The sequence below is a fragment of the Neltuma alba genome, unplaced genomic scaffold (genome assembly GCF_004799145.2).
Source record: "Neltuma alba isolate B1F8T4 unplaced genomic scaffold, ASM479914v2 tig00002762_pilon, whole genome shotgun sequence".
In the NCBI taxonomy this organism is placed as follows: Eukaryota; Viridiplantae; Streptophyta; class Magnoliopsida; order Fabales; family Fabaceae; genus Neltuma; species Neltuma alba.
The window spans coordinates 1-15,519 of record NW_021633001.1 but is presented as its reverse complement, the minus strand read 5'-3'; the positions used below and the strand labels follow the sequence as shown (position 1 = coordinate 15,519).

Here is a 15,519-nt window from a genome sequence, read left to right as displayed (position 1 = left end):
GAAGTTGGAAATTGGATGCAGGAAGAGGTGGAAGCAGCTCAGACGAGGTCGTTAAATGCAGGCACGAGCATGAATGAATGGATGGGTGCACTGTGCACATGCACATGCACGCACAGCCTCTAATTCATTGGGCATTGCCTTCCCAGCTACTTATGAATCCTCATCATCAACACTACTCCGTAAAACCCCGAATTCAATTGTGGGAAGGGCCTACCACATGCTCCCTATTATGGTGATCGCATTCTTCAACCACCATTTCCCTACTCACTCTCCTTTTAATTTGTACGTACAGCTCACCTTCCCCCGACATCATCTCCCTTTATTTGTAATCTATACAATACAAACTTGTTACATGATATTTTCGCTCTATTCAAAACAACCTAACTTTGCACACCATGCGCGTGTACCAACCTAGGATTCGAAATCGTTAACTTAGGGCTGGCGAAGGTAAGGACTGAAGAAGTTGAATGGATGGATAATAAGCTGACACGGAAAGTTGGAACGTAGTAGCCACAAAAGTCAATGATTGAGATGGATGAGCAGGGGGCAAAGCCCATTAACACGAAACTGGAATGCTTGGCGGGTTTGGGATTTATAGATAATTAATCCTTTAGGGGTCTGTTTGGGTGACACCCCAAACCATGGTTTGGGGACCCAAACCATGGTTTGGAGATTTAGTCACCAAACACCCCCTCTAAAAACCAAAACCATGGTTTTGGGTCAAAATCATGGTTTTGGAAAAAGCAAATTTTTTGCTTTTGGAGAAAAAAGGGAGAGTGTGAGGGCCTATATGATATATATCTTGTTATTTTTTTTATAAACATATTTTTTATAAATATATTTAATCTTATATTTATAAATATATATACACATTAATTATTTATTAATTATATTATCTTATGTATTATTAATTATGTTGGTAAAAAACATATTATTAACAATTTTATTCCTTCAAATTAAAATATATCATAAAATCTATTTTTTCTGTAATTATCATATTAACTTATGTCTTTTTTTTAGTAATTTGTATATATAAAAAGTGCTTTTGATAACAACTATCCAAACACTCTCACTTCTCAGAATCACTTTTTTACAAAATCTATTCTTCACAGAATCTATTTTCCCCAGAATCTATTCTCCAGAATCACTTTTCCAAACCACGGTTTGGTTTCATCCAAACACACCCTTAGATATGAATGAACAAGACAGATGATGCATAGGCGTACTTCATCTGATACCCAAAAAAAAAAAGTCTTATTGAATGCTTATCTATTTTAGGGTATATATGGAGGGTGTGCTATTAATTCATTTCCGGCACGACCTTGTGTTCCCATCTGGACCATAGCACTCACGTACGTCAATTGAGTTGATTTCTTTTCCATTTCTGTCTATTTGGATTTTGGACGTGCATACATGAGTGCAGGATTCATCACGTAATCTGTTATGAAATTGAGCCGGACTTATGATTATTGTATCTCACACTTTGATGTGATGCTGCCGGAAATGCGTGCCTGCATTTTTAGGACCGAAGTAACATTTATAATTTGTTGAGAGGCCAGAATGCAAATATCATAAACTTTAGTTTATAATATGCAAATTTTTTGAATTTTTTTCAATCTTATATCTGGTTGTTGTAAAAATATCTTATATTAATTTTTTGATATTAATAAAATTGGCTCTTTTGGCCAAAAGAAAAAACACTTAGATAGCATTAAAAAAAAAAAGTAAACGTCTTAAATTCAATTGGATGATATTTTGATAAATCACAAAGTTAAAGATCAATAAAATTTGATTTGATTTTTATTTTTTATTTTGTTTTTGACTTCTTCCGTAACTACTAGGCTATAACAATTAACAAATTTAACTGAGATGAAATAATTTGTCCTGCAAGTGGGGAGGGGTGTGAAATGACCGAGATAATGGGGGAATTTGCCCCTTAAATCAGCCCCGGAACAAGTCAAGCCCCCGCCACGTGTTTGGATAATTTTGGTCGGTAATTACTGCCGGCGTTCGTCCACTTCCCGTATGTCAACGGCAAGCAACCCGAGAAAGACGAAGAACTGAAAGGCTTCTGGTTAGCTCACAAGGCATGGACTTCTGGAACAAAGCTCGAAGCTTAGCTGAGGAAGCCGCCAAGCGATCGCAGGACCTCTCCTTCGGCACTTCCACATTCTCGCATATTGTCGTCGAGACCACCAAGCGCTCCAAGGAAATTGTCTCTGAAGCTTCCAAGCGAGCCGATCAAATTCGAATTGAAGCCTTGAAGCGAGCCGACCACTTCAAACACTTGGCCCAGGGGATTCATCCTCCTGGCGGCGGGCTGGCGGAATCCTATGAAGTCAGTTGCACTCAAGAGAAGGAGCTGGAGAGGTTCGGTATCACCGAAGAACTGAGGGAGTTCGTGAAAGGGATCACTCCAAGCACGTTTCGAGATTTCCCTCTCGAAGGTATTCAACTGACAACTAGTTGTTTTGGCTACTGTGGATTGTAATCACTCTTCTTTTGATATTTGCATAATTTTGAACATCCAAAGGTCGAGTATTAGAAATCTTAATCTTAGTGAGGAACGTCGGCCTCTTTTTGATTGAACAAATTGATGCCGCTACCTTTTTTCCCTGTTCCTTTTTCGTTCCTCATTTGACCAAATTTATCTGACTCCTGGCTCCTATTGGCAGATGACACGTACCTTTCTGATGTTCCTGCGGTTTCTAATGTTAGGAAGGATCTTACTGAGTGGCAGGAAAAACATGCCAATCTTGTTCTATCTACTGTCAAGGTAGCATTACTCTTTGTAGAAGAACTTCTGATATTAAGGAGACCAAAGCATATGGTTACTCTGTAACCTAAATGATTACCCTGTTAATCGTTGGCTCACTTGAATCTGATCAATAAGCGGTCTCAAAAATATGGAAAATTCTTATAATAATGCAAGGCCATGAGTGAAATCAACTTTCATTCACCATATGGTTTTTCTGTGCTTTCAATCACCTTGAAGGACCAACATAAGCTGTCATTTCTTTTGTTTGATTTGTACAACTTTGTTGGAGTGTACGGTGGGTGTCTGCTGCAGATATGAGGGTTAGGATTGGCCCACTGGGTTTTAAGAAGGATGATATCTTTACTTAGTCCTCTTTGCTCCCAACCATGGTTCAACTGGTAAGGATTCAGATAGACATGGGATATCGTTCACAATCATACCGTTACCTTTAATGGAGAAAAATTGATGTATTCTTATCTCAGATAAGGATAAGCTCAACGGTTATTAACTTCTATGGGAATTACAAATTATAGGAGAATTGTCTTAATTAACTAGGATGCCTAGTAAATTAGAGATGATATCTGTGGTTTAGGTAAGCGAGAGCTAAGAGCTTTAAACTGCTGCAAGATGACAGTTGTTGTATCCAATTATTGTAAACACAAGCTATCATGATCACTATGAAACGTTTTTGTTAATATGCTTCCTTAGTTTCTATTTGGAGCAAATCTACGTCTCAATGACACAGCTTACCATTATGCTAATCCAGCATGAAGATATAATATGATCTGTCAACTAGTTTATAAGCTGTAGCTGGTACCGCATTACAAGTCATTTTGTCTAATATACCAAATGCATTTTTCTTTTAATTATAAGAATGAGGCATTTTGCATCCTCGCTACTTTTTTAATGCTTTGTTGCAGGAGATTTCAAAGTTAAGGTATGAGCTGTGCCCACGTGTCATGAAAGAGAGGAAGTTTTGGAGAATATATTTTATACTTATGAACAGCCATATTTCCCCGTAAGTAGTGATCATTAATATTTTATATTTTGCATTTAACTTCTTCAATTCAAAGTTTAGACTTTGCACTGGAAGAAGTCTTCTGTATCTTAAGAGTCTGCGTTTTACATTTGACATTTTTATTGCTTCTGAGTTTAGACTTAGCCTCTGATGATTGTCACAGGTCAAGTTTGATGCAGGACCAATTGATCTTTGTAGATTGTAAAAAACAATGTGTGTGTGTGTGTGTGTGTGAATTACTACTTGTTGGTTAAATTTAGGAATGTTGATGTAGACTTCTAGGCTATCACATTGCGTAAATTTATAACGAGATATGAAAGGCTTGCTCTTGATGTATCAAATTATTTTGTCCTCTCGAATTCTGGGACGAAATCCCAGGTAATTTGTGCTTCTGTATTTTCAAAATTTAATTTGGATCATTAGCAGGGATCCGGCATTGACTTCTGACTGCTATTATCCTGATATCTTGGTTGACTCTTCTAAAAGACACAATGTTGTTCTGTCCATTTACGTAAGTCGAAAAATAAAGATCCCTAAAGCTCTAGTCCTACATGCTTTATATGGAGGATTTTCTAGAATACCCTTCACTCTGCTGCACTTTTATCTGCCTAGTTAGGGCATGGATGCATGTTTGTGTTAAACGTAACCTTCTTTTCTTATAATTACCCATAGCTATGAGAAGAGGTACATGGAGGATGCTAAGCTAGAATCATCTGAGCAAGCGGAAGATAGGGAAGCAATTGAGCCACGAGAAAAAGAAGTAAAAGATAGGGAAGCAATCAAACCCCCAGAAGAGCAAGTAAAAATTGAGAAAGTGATTGAACCACCAGAAGCTGGACGGACCTCCCTTCAGGAAGAGCTGGAAGTTAAAAAGGAGAGCAGAACTTCATCAGCTGAGCAAGATTTAGACGAGTTTCTTCTGGGAGATGTGGGGGAAATCGATGATGACCCAGGTACAGCCAAATTAATTAAGATGATTGAAGTATTTTTCATTTTCAGGGGGGAAAAAGAAAACAAAAACACTCTCGGGTGTTCACCCAATTTTTGAGGCCTCGAATTAACAATGCAAGCAAATGTGGGTTGAGCCTCAAATGCTGTTATTTAGAACAGGCTGGGGCGTTTAGTGATATAAACATTTAGTGTAATTGTATGGGAATCTTCTGTGGAGTCTAAATAAACATATTATGCGAATGGTTCATGGATGAATTTAAACTCCAATTAGTTTATGATGCCTTTCCTTCCCTGCTTCGCATCAGTTTTTTGTATATTTGAAATAATGTAAGCCAACAATCTCTTTTGTCTTTCAGATGATGGTAATGGGGACTTCGATGATGATTTGGATAAACTGGTGGATACCTCGGTAAGTGTGATATGATTTATTATGGTTCCAGATTGAATCTCCTTCTTTTCAAACAAATATATACATAATCTCCCAACTTTTCCCTGCCTTTCACCAGGTACCATGTCTGCATTATTTTTAGTGTCATGTGAGCAACATATTATCTAAGTACTTGGTCACTAATTTGTCTTTCATCTTCCTGAAATCAAGCTGCTACAATACTAAATTACAGGGTTAAATTCCATGCATTGCTGCAGTTTATTTTACTCCGTTTGATTCTATCAAAAGAAACTGAAAGAAGTGAAAGCCAAGTTGAAAATAAGAGGTGCTTTCCAACTAAAGTAGGGGAAGAATGAGAGACCTTAGCAGTTAAAACGTGTTATACCAAGTCCAAACATCTTCCGCTCAGAGAAAAAGAATTTATACTATCACAATACATTTATGACATCGATCTATTGAGTTTTAACTTTATTTTGGTCCATAGATTTTTTTTTTTAAAAAAAAATTATAGATTTGAAGGTTTGAACTCTAGACATTATACCTCCGCCTCATCCTTACCACTTGAACTAGCCGAGGTGGCAAATTGGCTTGCATTTCATGGTGTACTAATTTTGTGTTTAAACGTGCTTGATTCCACAGGATGATGAGAAAGGGGAATCATAGATGTTGATAGAGAATAGCTGGCTTCGTAAATTTGGGTGTATCATACCGGAGCATGTTCATGATAAACTGGTGCGTCGGTTAATGTCATGATATCAACATATGTTCTTGGAAGGCCAGTTTTGTCCCTTTATTCTGCGGTGTTAGAAGTTTCAGGGCAGAACAGAAGGTTATTGGGACTGTTGTTGTAAATAATACTTGGTTATTTAGTTTAGTGTTTAATTATGTTAAATAGCTTCTATATATTTTCTCTCAACACACGAAGGAAGCATATTGCCGAATAGGCTATCTTTCTCCGGAATTATTCTTTGGATGGAATGGGTGAATGTTAGAAGCGAGCATTATTTGCCCAGTGTCGCCGAATATGAAAGGAAGTAAAATCCAGGGTTACTCAATCTGTGTAATGTGCATTTCATCAAAATTTGTCATTGCAAGTGGAGACAAGGTGAATAGAAAAATATTACTACCTCCTATCTTAAATATAAGATCTGTAATTCCGAAGGTAATATTTGTTTTCAAAAACTAACTTGATGGGAGGGAGATAATGGCTTATAATCCGGTGCTGTGAAATTTTTCGGAGTTGTGAGTTTGATTTTGTTTGTAATTTTAAACTGTTAGTGTTTGTTGGTCTAGCCCAGGAAAAAAAAAAAACATTGATGGGACAAACGAAGAGTAGTATCAAATATGCGAATCTTGTTCTTTTTCCAAGTAGAGGTATTTTCATCGTTCACGCAAAAAAAGGTGGCAAAAAGATATTTTCTTAGCCTCCGAATTTTATGTTGGTAATCAACTGTGGGGTTTTGCTTGATTGAGGGGGATAAGGTGTGATTTCGCAGAGACACTGAAATAACAATGCTGACAAAATCATTTACTCTGGGCCCTCCTTTGCGCTGCGTTGCGGATGCAATGATGCTTTTGTCCTTGAATGAAAGTTATTGTGTAATTTTATGGGAAGGGTTTTACTTAAAAGTATTAGACACTTAAAATTTTTTAATTACAAATTTATCTCAAAAATTTAAAATTGTAACGATTTTGCCTTATACCGTTAAAGAAGTAAAATGAGCCATTAAAATAGTAATATTGACTAGTAATATTGTTAATAATAGGAGGTAAAATTGCTACGATTTTAAATTTTAGGACAAATTTGTACTAACAAAAACTTTTGAATGCCCTAGGCTTTAACACTCTCAAGTAGAAACTTCTAAAACAAATTTCCACCTTAATCATTTTTTCACCAGGATGTACATTCTCTATTTCTAGACATAACACACAATCTAAGTGATAAATCATAAATTGATAGATGTGATGTGAACTTACTGGCAAAGAGAATGTGATTTGAACTTAAGTATAAAAACTTAATTTATTTTTATTTTATATGTAATATTTTTTCATCATATTATTTTAAAGACAGGAACACAATTTTTATATAATAAATCAATTTTTTAGTTTTTAGAAATTAACTAAGTGAGCCTTATATTTAAAATAAAAGAAATAGGTATGCATGTAGTCTATGCACATGTTTGTGTATTTGTGAAAAGACAGATAAAAAGAAGTGAGAACCTTGTGAATTTTTCAAAGACAGAGTAATAGCTCCAAGACGATCTGAATCCGAATCCTAATCCTCAATTCTGTCATTATACAAAGCAACCTGGGATCACTAAACCCACGAGACCACGAGAACCGTGAATTTTGCGATATTTTCCCTGTGATCCCAGATCTCGCTGCCTGTTTCGCGATCTTCTCTATTCTCAGCAGCCAACTTTCCTTCTTTTTTTTTTTTTAATAGGGAAAATGAATCAGTCAGTCCCTGTAGTTCTTCTATTCAGTTTTGATCCCCATAATTTTTTTTTATTTAATTCTTATTGCTTGCACAGTTATAAGAGTTAGTCCTTCTGTGTGTGAAACCTGAATCTGCCGTTAATTCAAATTAACCGTAGGTGACGTGGCACTGGATGAAATCAGAGTACAGCAGTCCATTTTTCTCCTCCATCACCTTCTCTGCCTCCCTCCTCCACCATCCTCTTTATCTCTTCTTGCGGAAGCTTTACTGTCTTTCAGATTCATCATTTTCTTCTCACAGCTTTAACAGGGGTTCTGAAAGTAAATACACGGAAAATCTAAAATGAGAGAGATTAAAAAGGATTAAGATCTTAAAATTATGAATAAAATAAATGTCGACGTACTCTTATGCTCATAATAAGTAAAAGAGTATTATGTTGATCCCATCGTGGCTTCTTTAGATTTTGTTTGTTGGCTGCCTTCTGATTCGTGTCTTGCTGCCTGCGCTGGCTTCTCCTTTGTGTCCTTTGTTCCAAATAAACAATTTATAAATGTGCCGACGAGCCTTGGAATGTGGTCGGAGGCCTAAGCTGGACCCAGACATAAAATTTGGATCGTTATTATGAGATTCGATTCCGTCGCAGATTTTGATTAAGCCTTTGTCTCCCCCGACTTTGACCAATCATATATTTGTAGGCCAACACTGGGCATCTCCGCCATTATCAGGCTTACAAACAACCATAATTTTTCCTAACTTGAATTCTAGTACTCTCTCTCCATGTTGAGATCGCGTTGTGTCCGAACAAATCAAGGAACGAGTTTCAGTGTTTCATTATCATTCATCAGATCTGAACCGTTTATATCTCATTTAAACGGTACAGATTTAAAATATTTAATTAATCATTTTTAAATAGAATAACTATTTTTTGAAAAAATAATAGTTAAGGGATCATCACTATTTTAGATTCTATACATATTAAAATAATTATTTTGAATAAATAAAAATAAAAAAATCAAATATGTACTGTTCAAATGAGATATGGACGGTTCAGATCTGATTAGCTTATGATGCTCATCAAATGGATGAGTACCGAAACTGGTTCCAACAAATCAACAAGTAACATATGCTCCCTTTTTTTTTTGCTAAATCACGTAATATAAGATTTCGTGTTATTTTTATTTGATTTTACATATAAAATCCCAGTCTACTTTGTCTCTCATATTTATATTTTTTTAAAGTAGTCTTCTAGTAATGATAGTTCTAGCCAATACACTTAATCAGCAAATATTTTAGAAAGACAACACCTATTTATTACAGAGAACTAATTTAACTTTTTTAATCTCCTCAAATTAGTCAACTAACTCTTATAATTAGGACTGGAGGTAGTAAATTGGAAAAAATATTGATTTTTTTATATTAAAAAGTCAATTATCATCAGAGAACTTCAAGATACATTGCCATAGTAGGGAGCATGCAGCGTGACAAGCGCTAAGGAAGCCATAGTTACATACACGCGTGATATAAAAATATGTGTGTTCGTTTTTGTTTTTATAAGCAACAACTCTATCTCTCTCTTGTCCCTAAATATAAGTAACATTTGTAAGTTGTATTAAATTTTTGAAGCGAATTCTCTATTTTGTCTTTATTAATTACTTATTTTAATACTGAATATATTTATTATCTCATTTCTCAAATCATCATCTCTCCATCACACATTCTCTTTTTCATAATTCTCTTTATTATATTTTTTTTTATACTCTTTCTTATACTCTCCCCTTATAAACAAGGATATTTTAGAGAAAGAACTTTTAATTTTTATATATTTATTGTCTTTAACTAATTTTAATTAACATTTTGACTTACGTGATGAGTTCTGTAGTGTTGCTCATAAAAAGAGACGGAAGGAGTATAAAATATACTCGCACCCCCATGATCTTATTTAAAACACATATTTAGCTGAATCACATAAATTAAGAAAAATAATTAAAATTAGTTGGTACTTTTTTTTTTGCAAACCCTGATTAAAATTATTAAAGATGCACGTGTCGCATAACGGATTGAGCAAGCGCGAAAGCCTTTGCCTGCTCATTTGCACTTTGCTTGATCACTTTTTTTTTTTAACACACAGGGTTAAAAATCCTGTTTTCAGCAAGGAGCATATAAAACAACTTATAAATGCTAGATGCATCTTGTAAATTAACTTACCTCATACACCATGAAAAATCTCTAAATAAAAAATCATCAGCAGTCGGCATGTATATATGGGCATTCCCACCCCCTCCCAGTATTATATGAAAGGATTATGAGAGTTTCGAGGGTTATGGAAATGAAGCAGTAGGCCATTTATGAGCCACATAATAACACACCAACCTATGGTGAAAGCGCTGTTGGTTTTCTTAACTCGTCTATCGGCATCTTTGAATTTTACATATCATCTTGCTCTAATGCCCCACCATATATACTGCACAAAAAGGTTAAGCAGATTATTGGATATTTTCACGTATGCTTCGCATAATTAACATGAGAATATGACACCGGCCCCAAAAAAACAGGTTAATTAACTACATTCAGGCACACGCTTCAGTATTTAGGTTCATTCTCTCTTTTCCCTGTCCTCCTCTAATTCAATGCAATTGTATGCATGCGTTGTATGTATTCATTTTTTGGTGATTAACAATGAGGGTTGCAACAGAAACAGAAACAGAAACTTAACCTCATTCGCATCATCAAGAGAAAGGGCCGAAAGGACTTTGGGGTCTTGTCTTGGCTTCCATCGATGTAATGAAGCAACGGATGGAATATGCCTTGGCTAGCCAGCTCCGGTGTGCTGCTGAGAAAACCTCCTCAATACCTAAATATAAACGTCTGATCGATGCATATGTATGTATCATTCACAGTCATATGGTTGCGACTCCTACCTACTCCGACACCAGTTTTATGTCATTACTATAACGTGCACGCATGCATGTTCCAAGCAGCTTCGTTCATGTGGTCATAAAAATAGGTTGGCTTCATGGGACAGACACGCAGATTCATTTGACATTATCTATTACGATCAAATATGTCACTATGACCCAATTGACATTTGAGGAGATTAAAAGTAAGTTAGTGTATAATCATGTGGTCATTCCTAAACACTTGCAAGATTGTTGGACATATACGAAGATTATTTGATACATATATACATGGGTATACGGACCAAGTCAAATCATAATACATACATATCAATCACACTTGTGTTTGTTGTCACAGATCATACACCAGTAGAACGATGCCATCCGTCGTCTTCTTCAATCCTTATTTTCCAATTGTGCGTACCCTTCCCCGTCGCTGCCTTCCTCTGATGTCTTACCAGCCTTCCACAGCAATTGCTGCTTCACTCCCTTTGGCATTCATTTTTTGACAATTCACAATTAGCAAAGGATATTGGCCGCCAAGCACGCCACCTGCGGATCTGTATATTTAATTTTTATCTGTACAATCCCAACGGGTTCAATTTAAAAGTTTCAATGATAATTTTTAGATGAAAGAATATTATTTGAACAATCGTGGTTAAAAGATAATTTTTATTTTAAATTCGGTACATATTATAAGAATTCTAGCTCACCATGGGATTAAAAGTGGGGGAGAGTGTGTATGGGTCCCGTATTCTATAGGAGAAGGGGTTAGAGTTGTGAAAATTAAAAAGAAAAATGTAAATCACTGGGATCAAAACCACAGGAAAAAAACTTCGGTGCCTATGATAGTATGGAAGCCTCTTACAGTGGGCGGCCAGGAGCAAGAAAGCCAAGAATAACACTGTAACAGTGTACATGGGGCGCATTCCAATTGCTTGCTAACATTAACTGTTAGTGCTTTGTTAGACAGGCTTAACCCAAGTTAGAATGACAGCCGTAGTTAACGGCCGGACCGACAATTAGACGGAAGGCTAACGGTAAACACATGCGTGGCGGCGTAGGGCGAGCATGGGTTAGGACAGTTGTCACATCTTTACGGGACTCTTGACTTTTTGGTCCCATTTGTTTCAGCCGACGCTAATATCGCCTGTTATTGTAATTAATTTTCACTGTAATTCTTCTTAACATTCAAACAAAAGGATCTTAATTCATAAAATAATAACTTGTGGAGTTATTTGCAGTAGTAATAACATAACGCTAGTAGTATTGTATTGTCGGCGGGGGCATAAAGCATGAAACGGGCGGGAGTGAGGATGAATCCAGCGGCGCGTGCGAGTGCAAAAGAGGCGGGGCGGCATGGTTGGTAAGCCTGCATCAGGCTCCTTCTGAGTGACACGTGTGGATCCTTTGAATTTCCTATGGGCCCGCCGTCTCTGAATTTAGCTGGCTCGCATTTATTGGCTGGTTTATGAGCCCTGCCCCATCGCCGCCGCTCAGCGCCCACACCTACGCGCCCTGCGCCTCTTTTCACCTCTGCCCCTGCCCGGCGGAGTCCCAACTGAGTGGCACCCCGTTATTCTACATTTTGTTGTAACACAATTCACAACAAATTTATCATTATCATACAAAATTTTGATATCATTACTTTAGAAATTAAATGAAACTTTGAGCCACTGAACATTATTTTTTAAAACCTGTTCACAGTGATTCCATAGAATCAAATTCTTAAAATACAAATTTAGAAAATAAATTTGCTTTCAATAATACTTTTTGTCAGATTTGGCCTTCGTACGTAATTTTCCCCGTCCTTTTCCTTGTTTCCGTCCAAACCAGGCTCCTACTCTCTCTCTAGCCCCCTCATCTTACCGTCACGGCGCGTCCCTGTCTTTCCCCGTCTCTGACGCAAACTAGTACCTATAATAATTGCACTCGCGCTCGTTTATTTGCCGGCTGTTCCAGGCGAGAGTGTCCGGTGATCATTCGTAAAATCAATGGCCGCATTATCCACGCGTTAATTGGCGGCGTCTGAATTTTATCTTTTTGGTGTGCTTTCCCGAATTGGAAGATTTTATCCGATTTCGTGACGTTTTGATTTGGATAAGCGGTTTGGATTTTCTGCTAGTAGGTTGTTTGTTTGTCGCTCCCAAGCCTGCGCGCCTTAATGCTTCTGAGAATTTTGTTCTGAGGTGCTTCCTTAACCAACGTACAGAACTTTAGTTCCGCGGAAATTCTGCAGTCATTAGCGGTTGAAGGCTGTCGTGACTATGTAGATTTGGTCTCCTGCCATTTTTTATATGGTCGGATCTTGGAGATACCGACTGTTATGAGTTGGAGACGGCAAAAAAGGAAAGAAGTATTTCCAGATTTAAGCCACATTTAGGGTTTTTTTGCCATTTCATTTCATCTCGCCTTTTCTTTTCGAGCTCTGCATTGATCGAATTGGGAGAGCAATCGAATCCTCCAGATTTAAGCCACATAGGTTGAGTTTGGCTGGTTGTTAGTGCGCTGAGTGGAGGATTGTGAAAGCATTGGTCCGAGTGAAGCAGGGTTGAGGGGAGTGAGAAGAAGTTCGTAGTGCATAGAGATCAGCATTGGGAAGGCTGATGGGCTTGAAGACATTTGGCGAGGGTAGGGTTGAGAAGCTGAGAAATTCTATGACGGTATCCTCAAGGTCGAGAATGAAACTGTGGCTAATACGTGCCACAACGTCCGTTTTGCTATGGACATGCATTGTCCAGTTAACTGCTTTGGGTGACATGTGGGGGCCTAGAGTTTTGAAAGGGTGGCCGTCCTGTTTCACTCAGGAGTCGGCGATCAGGGTATTGGATACCGAGTTGCCTGCTGCGCGTCCCAGAGTTCTTCCACCCAAGAGTGAGTTTTCTCTGTCTATCATCATTTTTCCGCTGGACTTGATCGTGACTGTGGACACGCTTGTTTACTGAAATCAATTTCGATTGTATTAATTCTTGTTTTGTATCCCAGTAGTCGTTCAGCCGATTTCTTTTAGTTTTCAAAATTTTGTTTCCAGTTGGGATGAAAGCAACAATTTCTATTGGTATTTTAATCTCTAACCCCTGTTATGCCCTTATATCAATCGACCCGCATTAATTTTCTTCTGGAACTTCACACGGTTACTTTTGAACGATATTGAATCTTCAGTCATTGATTTCTTCGTGTTACCGTTCTCTGCTTTATCTGAGTTCCTTCTTGATAACCTACTTATCCTCAGGAGTTTATAAGAACAACGGTTACCTAATGGTCTCATGCAATGGAGGATTGAACCAAATGAGAGCAGCGGTGAGTAGTTGATGCATGTGTTTGGCATATGCCTTTTTTTCCTTCCGTTCTTGCTGGTGCAACTAGGCTATGATATGGCTTCCCACTCTCTCCATATGCGTTTCTGAGTGTCTGATATGCATGATGTACAGATATGTGACATGGTAACCATTGCAAGATATTTAAATGTCACACTTATAGTCCCTGAACTGGATAAGACCTCCTTCTGGGCGGATCCCAGGTGTGTCCTTGATTCTATCTTGGTTTATGCTCTATCAAAAGCAGTATCAGTTTGCATTGACGGACATCTTTCTTTTCACATAAAATTGACCTAGGATCTCATCTCTAAATGACTGTTCACTGCGTTTTATGTTGCAGTGAGTTCCAAGACATATTTGATTTGGATCATTTTATTACATCCTTGAGAGATGAGGTACGAATATTGAAAGAGTTGCCGCCTAGACTCAAGCGGAAAGTGGAACGTGGGATGATTTATAGTATGCCACCAATTAGTTGGTCTGACATATCTTACTATAAGAAACAGGTCAGTATCAATTAGGTTTAGGCCACTAGGTTCAAGAGATGATGACATTGAAGCATGCCTCATGTTAACTCTCTTACCTCACTTTGCGGCCTTTAAATTGACGTGCTCAAGTTCTCCTTTACTAATTGTAAATGATGGAACCGGAATATTGTTTTGTGCAGATTCTACCGTTAATTCAAAAGTATAAAGTTGTCCATCTTAATCGAACTGATGCTCGATTGGCCAATAATGGCCACCTTTGGAGATTCAGAAGCTGCGTTGCCGGGTTAATTTCCATTCTTTGAGATTTACTTCTCAGATAGAGGAATTGGGCAGAAAGGTGATCAGGCTTCTAAGGCAAAAGGGTCCGTTTCTGGTACTTCACCTGAGATATGAGATGGATATGCTGGCATTTTCTGGCTGCAATCAAGGTTGCAACAGTGAGGAGGCGGAAGAGTTGACAAGAATGAGGTGATAAGATTTCTGCATGCTTTGCCTGTTCTGTTTTCAAAATTTTGTAATCACAGTGGAGGATTGACAGCAGTTTCTCATTAATCTATTGTGCGCTCGTAGATATGCCTATCCGTGGTGGAAAGAAAAAATCATTAATTCTGATTTGAAAAGGAAGGATGGTTTGTGCCCTTTACTCCTGAGGAGACCGCCCTTACACTTAGGGCTCTTGACATTGATCAAAACATTCAAATCTACATTGCAGCTGGGGAGATATATGGTGGTGAAAGGAGGATGGCAAGCCTTGCGAGGGAATATCCAAAATTGGTAATACTTAAGCGTTCACCCAAGCCTTATTGTTGAGTTTGGGATTCTTGTTCATGCCTTTACTTTCTTACTGTTGTCCCCGGGTCAAAACAGGTCAGGAAGGAGACACTGCTAGAACCATCTGACCTCCAGTTCTTCCAAAATCATTCATCTCAGATGGCAGCATTGGATTATCTTGTCTCCTTAGAGAGTGATATCTTTGTCCCCACGTATGATGGTAATATGGCCAAAGTGGTTGAAGGTCATCGCAGGTACATTTTGCTAATGATTTGGTTTCAGTAAAGACATGTTAATTACTTGAATACTGTTCTTTCTCCTTTCCCTCTGAATGAACAATTTTTTAATTGTTTGATGTTTCTCCTCATAATAGCAAACACTTGTTATTAAACTATATCTTCTTTGGAGATTTCTGTGTATTCACCTCAATCTAGAGACTCTAATTCTATTTATCGAAACAAGGTTTGTATCCATTGTTAATAAGCGAAGGGGTT

The 15,519-nt window shown here is 37.6% G+C and overlaps 1 protein-coding gene and 1 pseudogene across 1 annotated transcript; both read left to right on the top strand.

The window, feature by feature from the left end:
• Window positions 1-1,947: 1,947 nt before the first annotated feature.
• On the top strand, window positions 1,948-6,119 carry LOC114737171 (synapse-associated protein of 47 kDa). Its single transcript, XM_028925085.1, has 6 exons — window positions 1,948-2,447; window positions 2,676-2,776; window positions 3,679-3,776; window positions 4,449-4,729; window positions 5,084-5,136; window positions 5,755-6,119. Exons 1-6 carry the CDS (start codon window positions 2,090-2,092, stop codon window positions 5,776-5,778), a joined length of 915 nt encoding a protein of 304 aa, XP_028780918.1. The 5' UTR covers window positions 1,948-2,089; the 3' UTR covers window positions 5,779-6,119.
• A 6,170-nt stretch (window positions 6,120-12,289) lies between these two features.
• Window positions 12,290-15,404, top strand: LOC114737192 (rhamnogalacturonan I rhamnosyltransferase 1-like; annotated as a pseudogene).
• The last annotated feature ends 115 nt before the right edge of the window (window positions 15,405-15,519 follow it).

Coding starts and splice junctions, on each gene's coding strand:
- LOC114737171 (XM_028925085.1), top strand. CDS start 2,090: ATGGACTTCTGGAACAAAGCTCGAAGCTTAGCTGAGGAAGCCGCCAAG. Junction 2,777..3,678: donor TTGTTCTATCTACTGTCAAG/GTAGCATTACTC, acceptor GCTTTGTTGCAG/GAGATTTCAAAGTTAAGGTA. Junction 3,777..4,448: donor ATGAACAGCCATATTTCCCC/GTAAGTAGTGAT, acceptor AATTACCCATAG/CTATGAGAAGAGGTACATGG.